Below are 21,632 nucleotides of genomic sequence, written 5' to 3'. Positions count from 1 at the left end.
AATGTCAGAAATGGATGGAAGTCATGGACTTGTTCATGTTAGGCAAATGTCCTACTTTTTTTTTTTTTTTTTTTTTTGGTTTCTCAAGACAGGGTTTCACTGTATAGTTTTGGTGCCTGTCCTGGATCTCATTCTGTAGACCAGGCTGGCCTCGAACTTACAGAGATCCGCCTGCCTCTGCTTCCTGAGTGCCAGGATTAAAGGCGTACACCACCACAGCCTGGCACAAGTGTCCTACTTCTGAGTTGCATTCCTAAACTAGGGTCAGGTGTGCGTGTGCATGTGTGTGTTAGGTGCACATGAACATGTGGAGACTGGAGAGTGACATTGCACTGGTGTCTTCCTCTACCATTTTCCACCTTTTATTTATTTATCTAAGCAAAGTCTCTGTAGCCTTGGCTGACTTGAAACTCACTATGTAGCCCAGGCTGGCCTTAAACTCTTCAAAGAGATCCACTTGCCTCTGCCTCTCAAGTTCTGGGATTTAAAGGTGTGGACCACCACACACAGCTCTACCCTTTTAAAAAATTATTTTATTTTGTGTGTATGATTGCTTGCCTACATGTATGTCTGTGTGCCACATGCATTCAGTGTTCACAGAGGTCAGATTAGGTGTTGGGTCCTCTGAAACTTGAGTTAGAGATGGTTCTGAGCCTCTCTGTGGGTACTGAGAACTGAATCAGGTCCTCTGCAAGAGTCTTACCCACTGAACCATATCTCCAGTTCCTACTATCCTATTCTTTTTTTGTTTGGTTGGTTGGTTTTGGTTTTTCTGTTTTTAAAGACAGGGTGTCTCTGTGTAACATCCCTGGCTGTCCTGGAACTCACTCTGTAGACCAGGTTGGCCTCGAACTCACAGAGATCCTCCTGACTCTGCCTCTGGAGTGCTGGGATCAAAGGTGTGCTTCACCACCGCCTGCACCCCCTGGCTACACCCAGCTTTTTATGTGGGTGCTTGGAGCAGAACTCGGGTCTTCATGCTTGCTACTGGGATAGGATTGATAAGGCTGGGGATGGAGAGGAGAAGCCCGGGGCTAACTCCTAAGGTATGAGTTTGCTCGGGGCTCAGTGAGTGTGAGCACCCACAGGACACAGTGGCAATGATCCAGAGCTGCAGCTCTGGCTAGATTACAGCAGGAGACAGGGGCTTGGGGATCTGGCACCATGACTGAGCCTGCATCCACCAAGCAGTGTGGAGTGAGAAAAGGTCCTAGATGGAGGCTGGAATCAGCTTGCCTTTGGTGCTTCTGGGGATGGATTTCTTTTCTTTTCTTTTCTTTTTTTCAAATTTTCAAGACAGGGTCTCTCTGTGTAGCCCTGAGTATCCTGGAACTTGCTCTGTAAACCAGGCTAACTTCAAACTCATAGAGATCTGCCTGCCTTTGCCTCCTGAGTGCTGGGGTTAAAGGTGTGCGCCACCACTGCCCGGCTTGGGGGTGGATCTTAGAGCATCCTGTTTTAGGCCAAGTGTCCTTCACTGAGCCACCTCTTCGCCACCATTGGTACCGTCCAGCTCCCGGTCAGCCTTTTAAAGTGCTCACAATTTTATATGCATGGTGTGTGCACCTGGGTGTATATATGTTCATTGCCTGTGTGTGCATGTGCCCATGGAGGCCAGAACAGGGCACTGGATTCCCCAGAACGGAGGTCCAGGTGGTTGTAAGCTGCCTGGCATGGGGCTGGGGATCCAAACCAAGCCTGCAAGAGCAGCAAGTGCTCTTAACCACTGACCCATCTCTCCTCACCAGCTTCTTGTTTGTTTGTTTGTTTGTTTGAAGACAGGATGTCTCTGTGTAGCCCTGGCTGTCCTGGAACTTGCTCTGTAGACCGGGCTGGCCTCGAACTCACAGAGATGCCTTTGCCTCCTCAGTGCTTGGATTAAAGGCATGTGCTACCAACGCCTGGCTACCAACTTCTTTATTTAAACACTAATTTGTGTGTGTGTGTGTGTGTGTGTGTGTGTGTGTGTGTGTGTGTGCGCGCGCGCAAGACAACTTGCAAGGGTCAGGTCTCACCTTGTACCACCTGGGTCCCAAGGATTTAACTCAGGTCATCAGACCTGGCACCACCCTTTCTCACTGAGTTACCTTGCCAGCCCCCCAGTCAGTTTTTAATTTCAAGTAACAGGAGGCAGAGGTGGCCCAGAAGATGGAGATGAGCAGCCGAGGGCTGGGGGCACACACCGGCCTGTGGCCCTCCTTCCCAGGAGGTTGGCTGGGGGGGACAGACACTTCACTGCCCGAGAGGTCACTGGAGTCAGATCCCAATTGCTTCCAGGGGTGACCTCAACTTTGCAAGCTCAGAGATAGCTGCTCAGCTCCGAAGGCACAGGAAGGTCCCTGAGAAAGCCCTGGCACCCAAATCCAGAAAGGACACAAGTCTCTGTGCATGGGACATGGTAGTAAAATCTGATTCTGGGGGCTGGACAGTCCTTTGTCCCCATCTCAAGGCTACCGTCACCTCTGGACCAAATGCACACCTGTAGCAGTTCCACCCCAGTTCCACCCCGTCCCCGGTTCCCTCCTCTCCTCCCTGCCTTCCACGCTTTGCCCAGCAATCACAGCAACACTGGAAATGGAGACAGGATCATTTCAGTCACTCCCTTGTTTAAAATCCTTAGTGTCACCTCATGACAACGGACTGCAATCTAAGGTCCTCAGCACGTCCACAAAGCCAAAGCACACCAAGCCAGATGAGAGGCAGGCCCCAACCAGTTCTCCATCCTGCATCTGGGTGACTCTCCCTCTCAATGACCAATCTTTTTTTGGAGGGGCGGGGGCGGTCATTTCGAGACAGGGTTTTTCTGTGTAGTTTTGGAGTCTGTCCTAGAACTTGCTTTGTGGACCAGGCTGGCCTCAAACTCACAGAGATCCGCCTGCCTCTGCCTCATGAGTGCTGGGATTAAAGGTGTGCATCACCATTGCCTGGCTCAATGACCAATCTTTTTTTTTTTTTTTTTTTTAAAGATTTATTTATTTATTATGTATACAGAAGAGGCTGCCAGATCTCATTACAGATGGTTGTGAGCCACCATGTGGGTGCTGGGAATTGAACTCAGGACCTCTGGAAGAACAGTCGGTGCTCTTAACCTCTGAGCCATCTCTCCAGCCCTTTTTTTTTTTTTTTTTTTTTTTTTTTTTTTGAGATTTATTTATTTATTATGTATACAACATTCTGCCTCCATGTATGCCTGCAGGCCAGAAGAGGGCGCCAGATCTCATTACAGATGGTTGTGAGCCACCTTGTGGTTGCTGGGAATTGAACTCAGGACCTCTGGAAGAACAACCAGTGTTCTTAACCTCTGAGCCATCTCTCCAGCCCTCAATGACCAATCTTAAGCCCTCTGATGTCTTTCATCCTTTCTGTCTCAAACCCTTCGTACACACACCATTCCTTTTCCCTTTTCCCTAGTTTCCGTGGCAAGCCTTCATCAAGTCACTAAAGGTCCTTGGAGAACTTTCCCCATGGCCTGACAACCCCTGTTCCCTCATAGCATGGATCGTGGCCATGCTGAAACAGCCATTTCCGTGGTTCCTTTCTTCCTGTCCACGTCTTTGACTAGACCACCAGAAGCCAGGGATGGGCCAGCCTCCTCTAACATCGCTGCTCTCGCATCCCGTGAAACATTGGCTCAGTTCAAGCAACTGTTCGCTCCAAACGACTACACAAGCTGACCCAAAATCTTGCCTGGGAAATGGTGGGACTGAGGCTATACCTCAGATCTGGCTGAGTCCATAACCCTCTGGTCCCTGCTTGCCATCTCCCCTTCAGCTGAGAGAAGGTCATTTGCAAAGGAGGTTGGGCTCTGGCAGGAAGAACTCCCAAAGCTTCCTTTCTGGGCAGGAAGTGGGGGGAGAGGAGGCAAACATCCCGCGAGGACTCCACACATCTCGGGCTAAGCAGCGTCGGGCACCAGAGTAAGGGGACTGCTGAACCCTCTGCTGCGCCGAGAACGTCAGGAGAGCTCATGTGCCCCAGGTCACATGGTAAGGAACTGGCCAGCCTGTTACAGTGCAGGCCTGCCTACTCCAGGCAAATGGAGGCACCCACTGCAATGGGAAGCTGGCTGCCAGGCGAAGAAAAACCTCAGACTCTGCTGGAAATGACAAGCACACAGGAGGTCGAGGCTGAAAGGTCCTCGGAGACCTTTCAGGTTCCACGCTTCTCAGGGTGCATGCCAGGGCACCCGGGCTTATGTGTGACCGCAGCTTGGTGTCTGCCCACATCGACTACAGTGAGCAAATGACTCCTCTTTCACCCCAGCACCTGAGGAAACACGTCTCTGGTGGGCGCCAGCCATCTTTAGTGCCTCTCGTACCTGCCAAGGAAGCTCTTCCTCAAAGGTGGAGATTTAAAGGCGGTGCCTTTGACAGACAACCATCTATTGACTGTTCTCTTTTAATAGTTTTTCATAGTTTTGGTTTGCTTTGTGTTTTGAGACAGGGTCTCACTCTGCAGCCCAGGCTTGCCTGGAATTCACTATGTAGCTCAAGCTGATCAAACTGTGCAAACCCTCCCACATCAGCCTCCAATCACTGGGATTAAAGGCAAGCATCTTCACACCTGGCCTTTCTTCTTTTAGTTTTAACCCTGCCCCCCCCAAAAAGCTTTATTGCATTATAATTGAGAAGTCATAATCATATGGTGGCACTATGCCTTTAATCTCAGCACTTGGGAAGCAGAGGCATGTGACTGTGAGTTTGGGGCTAGCCTGGTCTACACAGTGAGTTTCAGAGCTAACCAGGGCAACATAGGGTAACCTTGTCTCAAAACAAAAGAACAGCAAATCAAAGCATAAATTAGATGAGCCTACAGTTAAAAAATAAAAATCACAGAAGTATGGGGCTGGTAATATGGCTCACTGGGTAACAGCACTTACCTCTTAAATCTCATGGCCTGAGTTCAATCCCAGGGACCCACATGGTAAAAGGAAAGAAATGACTCCCACAAATTGTCCTCTGATCTCTACAAGTGCATCACGGCATGTGTGTAACCTTACACACACATACATGAGTTAATAAATATAATTTAAAAAATTGTTAAAGCCAGGTGATGGTGGCACAGGCCTGTAATCCCAGCACTTAGAGGCAGAGTCAGGCGGATCTCTGTAAATCTGAGACCAGCCTGGTCTACAGAGAGAGTTCCAGGACAGCCCGGGCTACACAAAGAAACCCTGTCTCAAAACAAACAAACAAACAAACAAAAAAACTTTAAATAAGCCATATGCTTTTAATCCCAGTTCTCAGGAATCAGGGATCTCTGAGTTCAAGGACAGCCTGGTCTGGTCTACATAGCAAGTTCCAAGACAACCAGCACTACATAATAATGAGATTTTATCTCAAAAAGGGGGGGGGGGGGCGGGCAGGCAGAGTCAGGCAGATCTGTGAGCTTGAGGCCAGCCTAGTATACATAGTGAGTTCCAGAACAGCCAAGGTTACACAGTAAGATTCTGTCTCAAAAAAATTAATTAGGGGCTGGAGAGATGGCTCAGCAGTTAAGAGTACTGGCTTCTCTTCCAGAGGTTCTGAGTTCAATTCCCAGCACCCACATGATGGCTCACACCATCAATAATGGAATCTGGTGTCTCTTTGGTCATGCAGGCATCCAGGCAAACAAAGTACTCATATACATAAATACATAAATAAACATAGAATCTCTGAAAAGTGGACAAGGTGTAGGAACATTAACACAGCACAAGCACCACACAGCTCAGAGGAAGCATTCTCCTTCAACTGCAAGTTCACAGCCCAGCCCATCACTGACTCCACATTCCACACCACCTACCACCAAAGAACACCAGCCTACCTGGTGTCCTGCTCCATGGAGCTCCCCAGGGTGACAGCAGCTCAGACAGTGGCTCTTGGGAGAGACGATGGCTTCAAAATGGACACCTGGGACATTCATAGCCACGTCCTCCATAGCAGGTGAGTCACACCAGGCACTTCCTGTGACCCAGTGGCTGGCTCTCTAGGTGGGGCCTGGCAAGGATTCGGGAACAAGAATCTGATAACTGGTGGGCCATTATGTAGACCCTAGCCCTGATTTGTCCAAGCCAGACAAAGCTGTCTACCCATTTTTCTGTTCATGTATTCAACAACAGTATCAACAACTGAGTTTCCCAACATATTGGCAAGCATTTATATGTGATTTCTAATCCTTACTATATATTGTTGGTCATTGTTCCAAGGACCCTGAATTACACTCTCTTTGTGCTGCTCATAAAAATGCAAGTTTCTGCCGGGCGATGGGGTGCATGCCTTTAAAACCAGCACTTGGGAGGCAGAGCCAGGCGAATCTCTGTGAGTTCGAGGCCAGCCTGGTCTACAAAGTGAGTTCCAGTACAGCCAGGGCTACACAGAGAAACTCTGTTTGGAAAAACAAACAAACACAAACAAATCAATAATAAAGGTAAGTTTTGGGGCTAGAGAGATGGCTCAGGGGTTAAGAGCACTGACTGTTCTTCCAAAGGTCCTAAGTTCAATTCCCAGCATCCACATGGTGGCTCACAGCCATCTATAATGATGCCCTCTTCTAGCCTGCAGGGACACATGCAGGCAGAACACTGTATACCTATAAATGAATAAGAATAAAATAAATAAATAAATAAATAAATAAATAAAGTCAGGTTTCCAGTCATAGGTGGTGATGTGCACCCCTGATCCCAGCTACTCAGAACAGTGAGTCAGGGGGATCTGTGAGTATCCAACTTTGGGATCAGTGTAGTCAACATATACAGTCTCCATCTCTTGAAAAAAAACAAAAACAATAACAACAGTAAAAAAACAACAACAAAGAGCTGCCAACAAACATGAGGACCTGTGTCTGAATGCCCAGAACCCAAACCCAAGCATGGTGTCATGTGTTAGGGAGGTGTGTGTGGAGGGGGTCCCTGGTGCTCACTGGCCAGCCAGTCTAGCTGAATCATCCAGCTCCAGGCTCAGTGAGACCTTGTCTCCAAAAATAAGGTAGACAGTGACTAAAAGAGAAACCCAGCATTGCCTGTCAAGCGGTGGTGGCGCACGCCATTAATTTCAGCACTCAGGAGGCAGAGGCAGGTAATCCTTCGAATTCGAGGCCATCCTGGTCTATAGATCGAGTTCCAGGGCATCTAGGGCTATACAGAGAAACCCTGCATTGAAAAACCAAAAAAAAAAAAAAAAAAAAAGAAAGAAAGAAAGAAGATATCCTCTTTCCTCCACATGTACCCACACCATATGTACACGCACACAAACATATAGACACATACACACACACACACACACCAAATAAAGAAGCCAGCAACAAAACCCCCGTAATTCTGTTTCCTCTGCTGGAGTACACCATAAAAGAGAGTCCCCTAGCTAGTCCCAAAGTGTCTAGCTTTCTAAACCTACAGCTCCCCTCTTACTCAGCTAAAGTTAACACAATTCCAGAGGAGGCAATCAAGGCTCAGAGAGGTTCCCTGACACACAGTGGCACCGGAGCCAGCTGGAGGCTCTTGGTCTGTCCTACAGCTCAGGGTGGACATGAGGGTGCTGGATCCCGCTGCCAAGCCACCCAGGTCCCTTGGCAAACGGAGTTATGCAAAGGGCTGGCCAGGTATTTTCAGACTTGAGGACAAATCTTAGACAAATGTGAACAGCCACCTAAGGTCACAAAGCTCATATGTGACTGAGCTTAGCCCAAAAGGCACCACTGGTGTCCCCCATCCCACCCCCCATCCCCACCCCAGTTCTGAAGATCAAACCCAAGTCCTAGAAGGTGTTAGACAACCACTCTAAGGCTCAGCTACACCTCCATCCTAGCTAGGGGTCATGAGCCAAGTCCAGTCTCCTCCTTGTTCTGGAGGCTACAATGTCCACACCCTAGAAGGGACTCCGGGTCAGGAGACTGAGGTCCTCTCACTTATCCACAACTTGGAAGGATATTGATAGGGGTGGTATCCAGCATCCCCCAAAGCCCAAGTACCTCAGGGCACCACGGGGTCACCTCATACCGGACCTACTTGGTGACACAGAGCTCCGGGGGAGCAAACCTTTGTTGTCAATCTCAGCTGAGCTGAGGAATTTCGGGGCCTCCCCCTGGGGCTCCAGGTCGTTCCCTTGGAGAGTGGAACCCCCACAGGAGGATCCACGGAGCTTGGGTTCCTCCCTGGGCGACCATCTCCCTTCCCTACTTAGTCCCGGTTCTAATATGGTGGATGGATGAACTTGCCCCACCAACCTGGGCTGCTCTTTCCTGGTCCAGCCACCAAGAGGAGCATCGTCTTGGGTGGAGAACGTGGCTCCTTTTCCAGGGGGCGAGACAAGGACTGTTCATGTGCTCCTGTGACTCCAGTTTCCTCCACGACCCCAACCAACCGGCAGAAATCTTCCCTAAAATACACCTTAGATGGTAAGGATGCAACTACAAAAAGCCTTCGCGCATCTGCACACCCCGCCCCGAGAATGGACCCTTGGTCCCCACTTCCTGCAGCCGGTCCTCCAGTTCCTCGGGGTCCCTCAGCCTCCCCATCCCTGGTCTCCCTTTCTGGCCCAGGCAGTTCCACTAGCCGCGGGGTTCTGACCTAGGCTCAGGTTTCCACTCACCGGGCGATGGAGGTGCTCGTGCCAGGGTCTCAGTCTCTATTTTAACAATGAATCAAAACGCTGCCCGGGAGGTGCGCGTGAGACCACGCCCCTGCCGCGCTCCAATAGGCTCGCCCTCAGAGCTTCATTTGCATAATCAGCTTGCGATTGGACCCAGCGAGGACTAGGGGCGGGGCAGAGGCGGGCGGTGCCCAGGCGCCTTGGAGCGCGGGATGCACAGCAGCACGTTTCGCCTGGGCTACCCGCAGCCTGGTCCAGCCCTGTCCCCAGGGGCCCTGAGTGCTGAAGCTGGCCCAGTGGCCTCTAGTCTCTTTCCCGTTGGTTCGTTCTGGCCAAGGTCTTCAAAAGGCACTAATGCATACGTGGGAAGTACAAAGTGTGTCTAGCCTGGTGTGGGGGCACATGTCACTTGTCATCTAGCGCTTGAAAATTTGAAGCAGGAGAATGGACTGCCCACAATTCGATCGGCCTGGCTGCAAGAGTGAGACACTCCCAGAATGCAAAACCAAAAGGCTGGTGACGTACATCTGTGAGCACAGCAATTGGGAGGTGGGGACAGTAGAAGCAGTGATCTGGAAGTGAAGGCAAGAAGGCCAGGTGGTGGTGGCACACGACTTTAATCCCAGCACTTGGGGAGGCAGAAGCAGGCAGATCTCTGTGAGTTCAAGGCCAGCTGGTCTACAGAGTGAGTTCCAGGACAGGCAGGGCTACACAGAGAAACCCTGTCTAAAAAACAACCAAAAAAAGAAAGAAAGAAACAAAAAGAAAAAGAATAGATAAGGAGGTCAAGGCCAGATTTGGCTACAGAATCAGTTCCAGGCCTGCCTGACATGAGACCCTGTCAAACAAAAGCAAAAAACGGAAACCAACCAACCAAATGAATTGTTCAGGCAGAACAGTTCCAGACAGCTAGTAAATATGAATGGAACCCAGTACCAACATCACATCACTCTGGATAATGTAGTCAGGGTCTCAGGGACCACAGAGCATCCAAGCTCAGGGATCTCCACCTCCATTTGAACATGAACCTGGGCTCACGCACAAAATGTACAGCACCACCCCAACTTTTCAAGTTAAGTTCTATTGTGCACCGGTTACACACCAGCTCCTAAGCCAGGCCTTTACACACAGCAACAAAGATGAGAGATGTCAACTGACTTGTCAGGGTTGCCCAGTTAATAAAGGGCAGAATCAGGACCAATATCTTGGGATGTCTGACTCCACAGGCCACTGTGAAGCATCCCCGTTTGCTAATTCTCTCTTTCACCTGTGTCCAGTGAAGCGCTCAGAAAAGAAAGCATGAATAAAATGTGGCCTCTTCCCATGTGAGGGCAGAAACGAGGCCCCGAACAAGCCATCCTGGCCCAGCATTGATCTGGCTAACAAGCTGGCTTCCTCCATGGCCTGGCTAACTGTGTAAGACAGGGTCTAGGGAGACCTGGGTTCAGAGTCAGCCTCTAGTACTTCTTAGCTGGGTGATCTTGAGACAGTTTCTTGACCTCTCTGAGCCTGGGGTAGAATGGATATTTCATCTGAGTTGGAACTGAGCATGACCCCAGCCTTCTGCCCCTACCAGGCAATTCAACCTAGTGCCGACTGAGGGTGGCCCGCCTGACAACCCAGTTCATGAAATATTTATGGAGTCCTTTGTCAGTCATGTTTGCTGAGAGTTCATCACGGAACAAGAGACCCGTGCGCCGCTTTTGTGTGTTTGTATGGTGGAGGAAAACAGATCCAGGCAAGAGAGAAATAAGCAAAGCATGGCTGAACCGGCCGGTGCTTAGGAGAAAAGGGAGCAGAGCGGAGTGGCATGTGGGGGCTGGGCAGTGTGTTTCCAAGGGGGTCATCAGGGAGGTCTTAGAGACGTGGCTCGTGCATCTAAGCAAAGACCCAGGAGTGAGCCTGTGGGTCTGGACAGGTCACAGGCTGAAGGATGGCCGGACCTGGAGTAGAAAGCAGGAGAGGGGACTAGGTGGGTGCCGTGAGTGAGTACTCACCTTAGCTTTGGAATGTTTGCCCAAGAGGCTGACAGAAGGCAGGGAGCAAAGGGAACTATGGGAAGAGGCCCCTCTTGTGGGGATGGGTGAGGAGGACGGCGGAGCCCAGAGAGTTCTTAGCAGTCCAGGAGATGAAGCCACCCCCTCACCCCCACATGGCCACGTTTGTGCTCTCCCAGGCTGCCTGGGAACCAGGAACCACACAGCCCTCCCGGTCCTCATCTACAGTGGATTTCAGGACAGCCAGGGCTGCAGAGAAACCGTTTTGAGAAAACATAAAATAATGATAATAATTATAATAATAATTTAAAAGATGGCAAGAATTTGTCTCAGAGGATAGTCTTGTGCATCCATTGGTTCTTTCCTTCCACTGGTATGTTGGTTCTGGGGATCAAACTCAGGTTTTCAGACTTAAGTCTGATGTGGTGGTTAGTTTTAATTATCATCTTTGCACACTCTGCAACCATGTGTAAAGTCTCAGTGAAGAGCTGCCTAGGTCAGGAGAGCCTGTGGACATGTCTGTGGGGGGTTGTCTTGATCACTGTTGCCTTGGAAAGACTCACTCACTGTGGGCAGCACCATTCCCTAGACAGAGGATCCTGAACTGCAGAAATGGAGGGAGGGAGCCGAGCACGAATAGCATCAATGGATTTATTCTCTCTGCTCTTGTCTGGGTGTGATGTGATTGGCTGCTTCCAGTCCCTGCCTTGACTTCCCTGCAATGGACTGTAATCTGGAATTGTGTGCTAAAATAAGCCCTTTCTCCTGTAAGTTGCTTTTTGTTTGTTTAATTTTTTTTAAGCCTCTGAAGTGACTGGGCTTCCTGGGTTGAGATGCTAGTATCTTAATCACTTGGGGCATCTTTTTTTAATGATTTATTCTTATTTTATATGCATCGGTGTTTTGCCTGCATGTATGTCTGTGTGAGGGTGTTGGATCCCCTGGAACTGGAGTTACAGGCAGTTATGAGCTGCCATGTGGGTGCTGGGAATCGAACCCAGGTACTCTAGAAGAGCAGCCAGTGCTCTTAACTGCTGAGCCATCTCTGCAGCCCCTAGTCAGGGTGTTTTATCACAGCAACAAATGAAACTAAGACGCATCTACCTATGTTATCACTTCACTGGGCCTCTGCTCCACACCTTTGCTGGGGCCATGGCCCTGACTGAGACACCCCCCACCTTAGAGATCTGGAGAATGCCATGTCTCCTGCTCTAGCCCAGGACCTGTGTCTTCACTTGGCAAGGGCAAGAAGCACCCAGCCCTTTCTCCCACGGGCAATGGAGCGTTCAGAGCCTGGGTGAGCAAGGTGGAGGCCTATCTGGCAGAGCAGAGCAGGATGGATGACCTTTACTGGGGTCATCAAAGCTAGCTGCAGCCAGGGCTGACCTGGGATGACATCACATAGCCAGGCTTGTTTTCACCTGTTTACTTGCCTAGGAAAACACAGAGTTAAAATTAGTAAACATTGGCTTCAGCTCACAGTTCAGGGGGACCCATTCCAAGGCCTGGTGGCAAAATCAGACTGTGGTGGTGGACGGTTGCTTACATCTGGGGAAACGCAGGTGTTGTGTAGTATGAGTTCTAATTGGTCTTAAGAATAAAAACCCGGAGTCAGATATCACTGTAAATGCTGAAAGATCAGAAAGACAAAGGAGCAGCCACAGCCACCTCTTACCTGGCCAACTCCTCAGGCTGAAGTGGGGGGAGCTCCTGTCTCTGCCCACCTTACATTCCTCTTCTAGCCATATCACTTCCTGTTCCTCCTCCCCAGTGCTGGGATTAAAGGTGTGCCACCACGGTCTGGCCTCTATGGTTAACTAGTGGCCAGCTCTGCACTCTGATCTCCAGGCAAGCTTTATTTGTCCAAGCACAAAGTATCACCACAGTCTTGCTATGAAGTCAAGGTGGCTTTCAACACTGTGACTAAAGCCACTCTAAGCTTGAGGCCTCTTCTGTGCCGTCTCTGAAACGGTGAATCACAACAGATCTTTTTTTAAAACAACTTGTTGATCTTTATTTTATGTGCATTGATGTATGTCTGTGTGAGGATAGCAGATCTTAGAGTTACAGACAGTTGTGAGCTGCCATGTGGGTACTGGGAATTGAACCCAGGTCCTCTGGTAGAGCAGTTGTGCTCTTAACCACTGAGCCATCTCTCCAGCCCCGAATCACAGCAGATCTTCACTGACTTGTAATGGCTCAAATCCCATTCCTCCCAGGAAGGCCTCTGCCACCCCAACCTGGAGCAAGAGCTTCTCAGCTGAGATCCTGGAGGTGAGGCCCCAAACCCTGGCCTTTGTCTCTTTGGGTACGGCCAGCCAGCTTGGTGAGCTTGGTCCCTGCCATTGAGGTTAGAGTTGCCATCTCTCCTCGGTTCCCTCCTGGGAGTCCCCACCACATGCTCCTGGCACTTGAGCTGCCTTGCTCACCATTAATCTGCAGTGGCCTGAACCTGCAGGGGAAGCCCTCCAGCCTCTCCGTTTGTCCCGAGTTGGTTTGGCTCTGCCTGCACACACCCTCACCGCCACCAGGGGGCGCCTCTAAAACAAAGCACTGACCCTGACTCCATTCTGCCTGGGCAAGAACTTCCTTCCTCTCCCGACCCGACCCACCATCCCTTACTCTCCAGGGACCTTGAATCACACACCACCCTCTCCTGTCACCCAGCTCAGGAAGAGCCTTGATGTAGTCACATCAAGGAGGTCTCTGATCAGAAGCCTTCTCAAAGCCCTTGTCCTGCTCTGGAGTGCCTGGGCCGGCTGCCTTCCCTGGACGGAGTCACTGCCCATTGCTGTCCCAGCACAGGGCCAGCTGGGAGCCATTGGCTCTGTGCCACTGAGGGCCTCTCTACAGCTCTTCCTGGGGAAAAGCCTGCTAGCTGCATCCCAATCCTCCTTCCCTGTTAGCAGATCAACCGCTAGTTGTCTGGGCGAATGCCTTCCCAGCATGGCCAGGGTTGAAGTTTCTCGGCAGGGAGCACCCTTGGCCTTTTATGGCTAACAGAACACAGCCAGTGTGTAGATTTTTTTAAAGGATGATTATGTCCTTCCTCTTCTCTGCTAGCTGAAAGGCAGGTATGATAGCTCAAGCAGCTATCTTAGGCTGTGTGGCAAAGTTGTCCAAAAAAAATAAATAAATAAAAAAATAAAAAGGCATAAAAGATCTGAAAGCCAGCTGCCACCCCAGCTTCCAGCCTTCCCAGCTCCAGGCTGGTAACCTTCTTGTCAGCCTGAGAGCCCTTACTGCACCACCCAGTTGTGAACTTTTGATGTACGGAGCTGCTGCCCAAGCTGGCCTAGAACGTGGGGTCTCCTACGTAGGGCTCGAGCTGCTGGGACTGCAAACATGTGCACATACGTCCGAGTACCTTTACCACTCCTTTTCTCCTTCTTGAGGCTGGCTCTCTGTAGCCCTGTCTGGACTAGAACTCACAGCAAAGCAATCCTTCTCCTCTGCTTCCCAGTGCTAGGACTAAAGGAGTATGTCACCATCCTCAATTCACCTCACTGCAGTTGACGAAGTCCCTACAGACCAAACTCTGCCCAGGATGGAGACACGGGGAAGGAGTCCAAGCTGAGAGACAGAAAGGAGAGAGAATATGTAGGGGGGGTACCTGTATAAATGGGTATATCCTGAGAGGAGACACATTTTCCAGGTGTGTGTGTGTGTGTGTGTGTGTGTGTGTGTGTGTGTGTGTGTAGGGGGTGTTCTGTGTATGCGGGTATATCCTGAGAGAAGACACAAGTTTTCCAAGGGGTTCTGACTCTATCCCCCAATCTGAGGACTGGCCAAACTTTGGACTCAATTTCCTTGGTCAGCTAGAAAAACCAATGGCACACAGGAAAAGAAATGTATGGCATTTCACTTCTTGTGAATTGCCAATGTACACTGGCAACGACCTCACATCACCAGGGAAAGGGATTGGAGGCAGACGAGATGGGGACATGCTGTGAGCCATGAGGTGACCCTGGAGTACAGAGCATCCTACACTCCTCACACTCCAGCCTCAGGGGGGCCCTGCAGGAGGCTCACACGGTAGGGTATCACTGCTTGAGGCTCACACAGGGACCAAATCCCCGAGTCTCCTGGCTTGCTGTCCTGCTCAGTGGTCCAGAGGGTGAGGCCCAGGCCTACCTGAGACAGGTAAACAGGCAGAGGCACCGCTCCCAAAGCAGAGAGGGCACGGAAGGAGGGAAGGGGCCGAGGCCAGGCCAAGCCAGCCCCAGGGAAGGCCCCGAGCTAAGCTTCCTTTTTTTTTTTTTTTTTTTTTGGTTTTTTTTTTTGGTTTTTCGAGACAGGGTTTCTCTGCGTAGCTTTGCGCCTTTCCTGGAGCTCACTTGGTAGCCCAGGCTGGCCCCGAACTCACAGAGATCTGCCTGGCTCTGCCTCCCGAGTACTGGGATTAAAGGCGTGCGCCACCACCACCTGGCTTTAAGCTTCCCATCCTTGAATGGGACGGACCTTCTGACTCCAGCCCTCAGTCTTCAGATACTACCTGAGAGCCGGTCCAAGATGGCATAAACTCCCTATGGAGCTGAAGATGACAGTGAATTGAGTCTCCTGCCTCAGCCTCCTTGATGCTTCATTAATTACCATATACCACCACAGCTGGCCACAGCTCTGGATTCCATAGGGACATGCCGGTCTCCAGCTATGACTGGGGACCCAGATACATGACTTTATAATACCCTCAGAAAAACCTAGAGGTGGAAGACGGACCCCTGACCATTCCCACCACCCCAGAAGTCAACTGTGGAGCATGGCATCAAAGCCAGGACAAATCACAAGCACACACGTGAGGAGTTTCAAAGACTGTTGAGTCCCGGTGGACGTACACGTGTGAAGAAACCCTGACACTCTCTGCAGGCTCCTGGGGCCAGGGCTCTAGGAAGCCCATTCCTTCCCGGCTCAAAGCCCAGGGTGGTTCCCAAGCAAGGATGGCCCCAGGCTGGAGAAGTCCTGTTTCCAGGCTTAGGCTGCTGTTACCCCTCGGCATGGCCGGGTGACAGCCAGGACTGTGGCTGGGGAGCCACGGGCGGCTTCTCAAGGGCTCACTCCCCGCTGTGCCTGGCTTTTCCGGTCATCCGGCGGCGGCGCTGAGTCTTGCTGGTACGTGTGGCACTGGGTGGTTTCTTGGTGGAGTCCTGGGCCCGCCGAGGGTGTTTCCTCTTCACCTTCTTCCGACTGTGTGCGTGCAGTGTGGCTGTGAGGGAGGAGATGCTACGGGGAAAATGGAGGCAGGTGAGGCCAGGGCCTTGGCTTCCCCTTGAGACTCAGGCAAGGGCGGGAGGCTGGGGAGTGATCACTGGACTCACGGGTGAGAAGCTGGGACAAGGTCCAAACACATTGCAAACTCTGCCTGGTCTGGCTCCACAGAGCCTGACACCCCCCCACCCCCACCCCCAAACCTCCAGGGTAGGGTAGCTCCACATGCCTAGCCACTACTGCCAGACAGGACCCAGCAACTACAAGCCAGAGCTCACCGCTGAGATAGCAGGGGATCTTTGGACTTCCTGGGCAAGGCTTTTGTTGGCTTCTCCATGGATGACACCTCCTCCTGGGAACCATCCAGGTCCCCTTGCTAGAGAAACAAAGGACAGGGACTGTTACAGGGTGTGGATAGTCATGCTGAGCAGTCCTAACCTGACCTGAAAGGCCTGATGAGGGCTCAGAGAAGGCTCTGTGCAGAGTACACTGTGTATGTCTGTCCTGTTCAGCCTTAATTGTCAACTGGACACATTCTAGAGTCATCTGAGAGAAGCCCCATTTGAGAAACTGCCTAGATCAAATTGGTCTATGGGAAAGACCAAGCCCACACTGGGTGGCATCATTCCTTAAGCATGGATTCCTGGGCTGTATAAAAAAGCTAGTTAGCCGGGCGGTGGTGGCGCACGCCTTTAATCCCAGCACTCAGGAGGCAGAGGTAGGCGGATCTCTGTGAGTTCAAGGCCAGCCTGGGCTACCAAGTGAGTTTCAGGAAAGGCGCAAAACTACACAGAGAAACCCTGTCTCAAAAAACCAAAAAAAAAAAAAAGCTAGTTAAGGGGCTGGAGAGATGGCTCAGGGGTTAAGAGCACTGGCTGCTCTTCCAAAGAACCACATGATGACTCACAACCATCTATAGTGAGATCTGGTGCCCTCTTCTGGCATGCAAGCATATGTGCAGGCAGAACACTGTATGCATAATAAATAAACCTTAAAAAAAAAAAAAAAAAGCTAGTTAAGCATGAAGTAGTGAGCGAGTCATTCACCAAGAGCGACATCAGCAAGATAACAAGACACAATGTCAAGCCTTAAGGAAGGACGAGCATAAAGGAGGTAATCGGGAGTTAGTCCGGCCGTGGCTTCCCAGGATGTAGACACTGCAGCACAGAGCGGGAACTTTTCCCCTTTGAGAGAGGGGCCCAGGCTGGGCTTGAACTAATGACTCTCCTGCCTTCACGCCCTCGTGTGCTCCCGTGCCTGGAAATGTGTAGGACTGTGTTCTGCTGTTTTTGTGATGTTGGGGATTGGACCTAAGGTCTCACATTCTGAGCAGGCTGCATCCTCAGCCCAGAAATGCACTTTATACTCTAACTCTCTGGGCAGTTGGAGTCGACCAGCTGCAGAATGAAAAGAAAACATCTGGAAGGAAACATGGTGTCTGTGCTGAGTATAGATTTGTCTTTTTTGTTTGTTTTCGATTTTTACATCTATTTGATGTGTATGAACACAAAGCTTGCATGTATATCTATACACCGCGTGCATGCCTGGTGCTTGCAGAGGTCAGAAGTGTCAGATGCCCTGGAACTGGAATTATAGACGGTTGTGAGCCACCATGTGGGTGCTGGGAATTGAACCTGGGTCTTCTCTAAGAGCAGAAAGTGTTCTTAACCGCTGAGCCATCTTTCCAGGACCCAGACTCACGTTACTCTTTGAACACTGCCCTGTAACAACAACTCAGACAGGACTTCCAGGGAATTCAGATTTTGTTTTTGTATTATTTAGTGTACATGTGTTGGGGTGTGTGTGTGTGTGATGTGTACAGGAGGTCAGAGGATAAGCTGTAGGAGCCAGCTGTGGAACTCAGGACGTGGAAGCACCTTCACCCCCAAGCTCTCTCACTGGCCTGGCATTCAGCTTTCTAAGTAACTGGGGAATGATTTAAAGGACAGGGGAGGACCTGCCCAGGTTCCATGTAAATGTCACAGCGTTTTATTCAAAAGACTTGAGCACTGCAGACCTGAAGGGAGCCTGTTCTAGATTTTCCTACACAAGCCTCAGGCACAGCTTTAAGTGGAGCAGGAGCTTTGGTCCCTTACCGGGCTGCTGCTGTTCTCAATTAGTGAACAAGTGACTGAGGATGCACAGCCCACACTGCAACCTCATTGTCCCTGCACACACACACACGCCATAGTACGCTGCTTGTCACACAGGCTGGGGTCCATCTAGGTGGTCTGCTGAGCACTTACTAAGTAAGGTTGAGCTCAGTACCAAGGGCCTCACCCCTGCATCCTCAGTTACTGGCCCCTGTATCCAGGCAACACTCAACTGACTGATGGGCTGAGCCATTCAAGAGAGCTGCCAGGGACACACTTCCAGGAGCAGCCCCCACAGACCAATCTACCGCTTCTTCCTCAGGGCTGTCCTGGGACCTACCTCAGGCAGGGGCAGACCTAGCAGCCGGGCCCCTGAGAGGTCCAGGTCACTGATGGTGGTCACGGTAACTGTGTGATTGGGGTGGTCGTACTGCACGGACTCGGTCTTTGCTGTCACCAGCCGCTCCAGCTCATCCGCCTCCTCTGCAAGGTGAGCCCAGACCAGCCTTCAGCCCTGGCTCCGCCACCAGGCCGCAGCTCCCTCCCAGCCCTGCAGGGACGGGGACTGGCACGCCGAGTGCTTTTCTAGAGCCCGCCATATTCTTTCCTTACATCCCACCCACCCCCCTCCCGCCCCACTGTTTCTGCATCTACAGAGTGGTCCCGCGTCCCACCCACAGGTAAGTGCTGGAAATGACTTATCCTCTCGTCCCTTATGCTCCCAGCTCGTCCCTGCTTTGGAGAAACTGAGGGACGGCAAGAGCTGTCCCATGCCCAGGCTCTCTGCTCAGCCTCAGTGTACCGCATGGTTTGGGTCCCCTGGACCCTGGTCCACTTGCACTTCGACCATGCTTGGCCCCTACATCACCACCAAGATCTCTACGGCTAACAAAAATCACCCCGCATCCAGCTTTCTCCCCAGTCTCCCTTATCGCCACCAGGGGACACAGAAGCCCAGGCTCATGGGACGCTCTCCACACAAGACCTCGGTGGGGACTCACCTAGCGCCTCCTCTCTTTCTGCCAGCATCTTCAGGTATTCCTGGTGGCGCTGAAGTCGAAAGGAAGATGGTGATGGTGTTCATTGTTAACCTGACAGAATCTGGGATGGCCTGGGAGATGGGCCTCTGAGCACACCTATGGGATGTTATCTTGAGGTGGGAAGACCCGCCCACTCTGGGCGGTGCCATTCCCTGGCTGGGATCCTGGGCTATATTAGTTAGAGAAAGAGAGCTGAACGGCCTTCATCACTCTGCTTCCTGATCCCGGATGTGATGGGACCAGCTGATTCAAGCTCCCGCCGCCTTGATCCGCCTGCCACAAGGGACTGTGCCCTTGAGCTGAAGGCCAGAATAAACCCTTATTCCCCTGAGCTGCCTTTGTCAAGAGTTGTTTTTCCTTTTATCATGGTCAGAGAAAAAGACACCAAAACGGGAAGGCACACAGTGAGAACGGCTGTTCAGTTCAACAGGCAACAGCCCCGTTCGCTTCCATGGTGTGGGACCATGGTTCCTAGAGCAAACTCAAGAGGAGACTCATCCTTCTCACACACACACACACACACACACACACACACACACACATACACACACACCCCGGTGTCTACCTGTGCAGACAGCACCAGCCATCTCACACACCCTCTGCTCTGCCCCGTAGCTGCCTCCATCAGACCTATTCAACGCTGGCTGCCCCTCCCCTGGGAGTTGGGCCCCCCACCCCTCCAAACCCCGCCCCCCCTCCGCACCTCACCTCTTCCCGGAGCTTCTTCTGCTCCTGCTTCAGTCGGTGCTTTATCTCCTCGATGGCCGCCTTCTTCCGCTCCACCTTCCGTTTGTGGAAGCCTGTCAGGTACTCCCTGCAGGAAGGAAGCCGGGGAGAGTCAGGAGGAGCCATGAGGAGAGAAGAGCCAGGCTCCTATCCCACCCACTAACCCATTCTATGCTCTCCACTGCTTGTCCTCATTTGACAGATAAGGACACTGCGGGAAACCAGGGTGCTCACCCAAGGTCACAGAGAACACGGTTAGGAGGCATTCAATGACAAGGGGACCTTACAAGAAACGTGTTGCTAGTCCTGGCTAGACCATCACAGTGTGCTTACATATAATCCCTAGGTGGTATAACCTACCACACACCGACGCTGTAAGGGACCAGCCTCATTACACGCTCCATCATTGACCACAACATCGCCATACAATGTGCGACGGAAGGCTGCTTTTTCCCAGGCTTCTTTCTGCAGGGCACCTACTCCACCTGTGTTTCTTCCCCCTTGGTGGGGACACATGAGGTGGCAGAGCCGGAGCGAGTGGGGGCTGCTTCCAAAATGGTAGGTGTCACTCCAGTAGTGCTTTCCAAGAACGCCTTCACCCAGATCCCCAAAACTCTTTCATTGAACCAACCAACACCCAGTCCTCAATGACATCTGACCCCTAAGCCCACCGGTGGGGTGGGACCTTGGGGTGGCCCCCCCACCTTCCCGACTCTTCTTCCTCCTCCTATCTGATCCCCGCTCTGTAGCCGGTTTTGCTGTTGTACTGGAGGGTTAAACCTAAACTAACTAGTTTACATTGCTTTGGAGACAGGGACTCTATAAATCGCCCAGGCTTGGGTCTTGAACTCTCTCTGTAGCCCTTGACTTTGCAATCCCCCTGCCTCAGCATCCCGAGTGGCTAAGACCACAGGTCTACACCGCCAGGCCTGGCCATTGCAGTTCCCCTTTGGTGCGCTGCATGAGAGCTTTCGCAGACTCACTACAGCGTGCCATTTGTCCACGGTGACACCCCAGCGCCGAGGCTCAGCCTCCGGGTCCCAAGCTTGGTTGGGACCCAGTAGGATGAGTTAATGAATGAACATAAACCGCTCTCATCCCATTCGCTCGTCGTTCGTCGTCAACGACGACCGGGAACCGGCGGTGTGGAGGGGCCATGGACCGGGCTGCACAGCCCTGCGCACCCCAGAACCTGCGAGGGGAGAGCGGGCGACTCCACCCCACCAGGCGGGGAAAGCGGGAGGTCCAGGGGCGGGGCCGGAAGGACTCTCTGCGTGAACGTGCGCGCCCTGGGCCTGGCCAGGCCTCTCCCGGCAGCCCGACGGGAATCCGGTTCGACCCTGCCACTCACCGCCGCTTCTCTTCATCGAAGTTGAGGACGAGCCGGGGCCGCCGGTCATCTCCATCTCGCTTCTTCTTCTTCTTGTTGCGGCCCATAACTGGGAAGCTAGCTTCCGGTAGCGTGGCTGCCGCTAGCCTAAAACACTTCCGAGTGTAACAGTTTCAGGTTTCCGGAAGAGCGCGCTTAGTGGCCTGGTTCCACGGTTCCGCCGACTTGTCTCCGCCTTTTAAAGGAGCCTCCCATCCTGTCTCGCGCAGCTTTGCGTCAGGTCTTCTGACCGAGTCTCCCAGAATGGCTTCAGTGAGAACTCGGCTCCCCGATTCCATCACCTAGCCTGGCCCTAACAGGCGCACATTATGGAGTTTTTCATGAATGACTGAAAACTACTGGTCCTAGACGGGCGGTAGTGGCGCACGCCTTTAATCCCAGTAGAGGCAGGAGGATCTCTGTGAGTTCGAGGCCAGCCTGATCTACAGAGAAACCCTGTCTCGAAAAAACCAAAACCAAACAAAACAAAACTGATCCTAATTGAGTTCTGATATCAACTCTTTGGTGATTTCCATGAGCGAGGGAAACTACTTGAATTCAAATACTGGTACTCATCTACCGGCTGCGTGGCCGTGGAGCGACTGCCTTTTTTTGCTTTTTTAAGATTAAAACAA

The 21,632-nt window shown here is 51.7% G+C and overlaps 1 protein-coding gene across 4 annotated transcripts; it reads right to left on the bottom strand.

The window, feature by feature from the left end:
* Positions 1 to 15,363: 15,363 nt before the first annotated feature.
* Nol12 (nucleolar protein 12) lies at positions 15,364 to 21,143 on the bottom strand. 4 transcript variants are annotated; one of them, XM_006979124.4, is made up of 6 exons: positions 20,980 to 21,143; positions 19,611 to 19,716; positions 18,864 to 18,912; positions 18,203 to 18,345; positions 16,048 to 16,145; positions 15,364 to 15,784 (listed from the first exon to the last, which is right to left on the bottom strand). In XM_006979124.4, the coding sequence occupies exons 1-6, from the start codon at positions 21,063 to 21,065 to the stop codon at positions 15,616 to 15,618; spliced, it is 651 nt and encodes a 216-aa protein (XP_006979186.2). In that variant the 5' UTR covers positions 21,066 to 21,143; the 3' UTR covers positions 15,364 to 15,615. The 4 variants fall into 4 exon arrangements, with proteins under 4 accessions (XP_006979186.2, XP_076412382.1, XP_042121414.1 ...); XM_076556267.1 differs by lacking the exon at positions 20,980 to 21,143 and adding an exon at positions 20,612 to 20,805; XM_042265480.2 differs by lacking the exon at positions 20,980 to 21,143 and adding an exon at positions 19,989 to 20,614.
* Between the last annotated feature and the right edge of the window lie 489 nt (positions 21,144 to 21,632).

This window comes from Peromyscus maniculatus, chromosome 20, assembly GCF_049852395.1.
Source record: "Peromyscus maniculatus bairdii isolate BWxNUB_F1_BW_parent chromosome 20, HU_Pman_BW_mat_3.1, whole genome shotgun sequence".
Classification (NCBI taxonomy): Eukaryota; Metazoa; Chordata; class Mammalia; order Rodentia; family Cricetidae; genus Peromyscus; species Peromyscus maniculatus.
Note: the sequence above shows the minus strand (reverse complement) of the source record. Positions and strands in the feature narration are given on the sequence as shown.

Bases quoted from the DNA above. Each gene is read 5' to 3' on its own strand.
- Nol12 (XM_006979124.4), bottom strand. From the start codon at position 21,065: ATGGGCCGCAACAAGAAGAAGAAGAAGCGAGATGGAGATGACCGGCGG. The intron at 16,146-18,202 runs GTAGGTCCCAGG...TTGTTTCTCTAG, and splicing joins TAGGTCTGCCCCTGCCTGAG to CAAGGGGACCTGGATGGTTC. The intron at 15,785-16,047 runs GTGAGCTCTGGC...TTTTCCCCGTAG, and splicing joins GATCCCCTGCTATCTCAGCG to CATCTCCTCCCTCACAGCCA.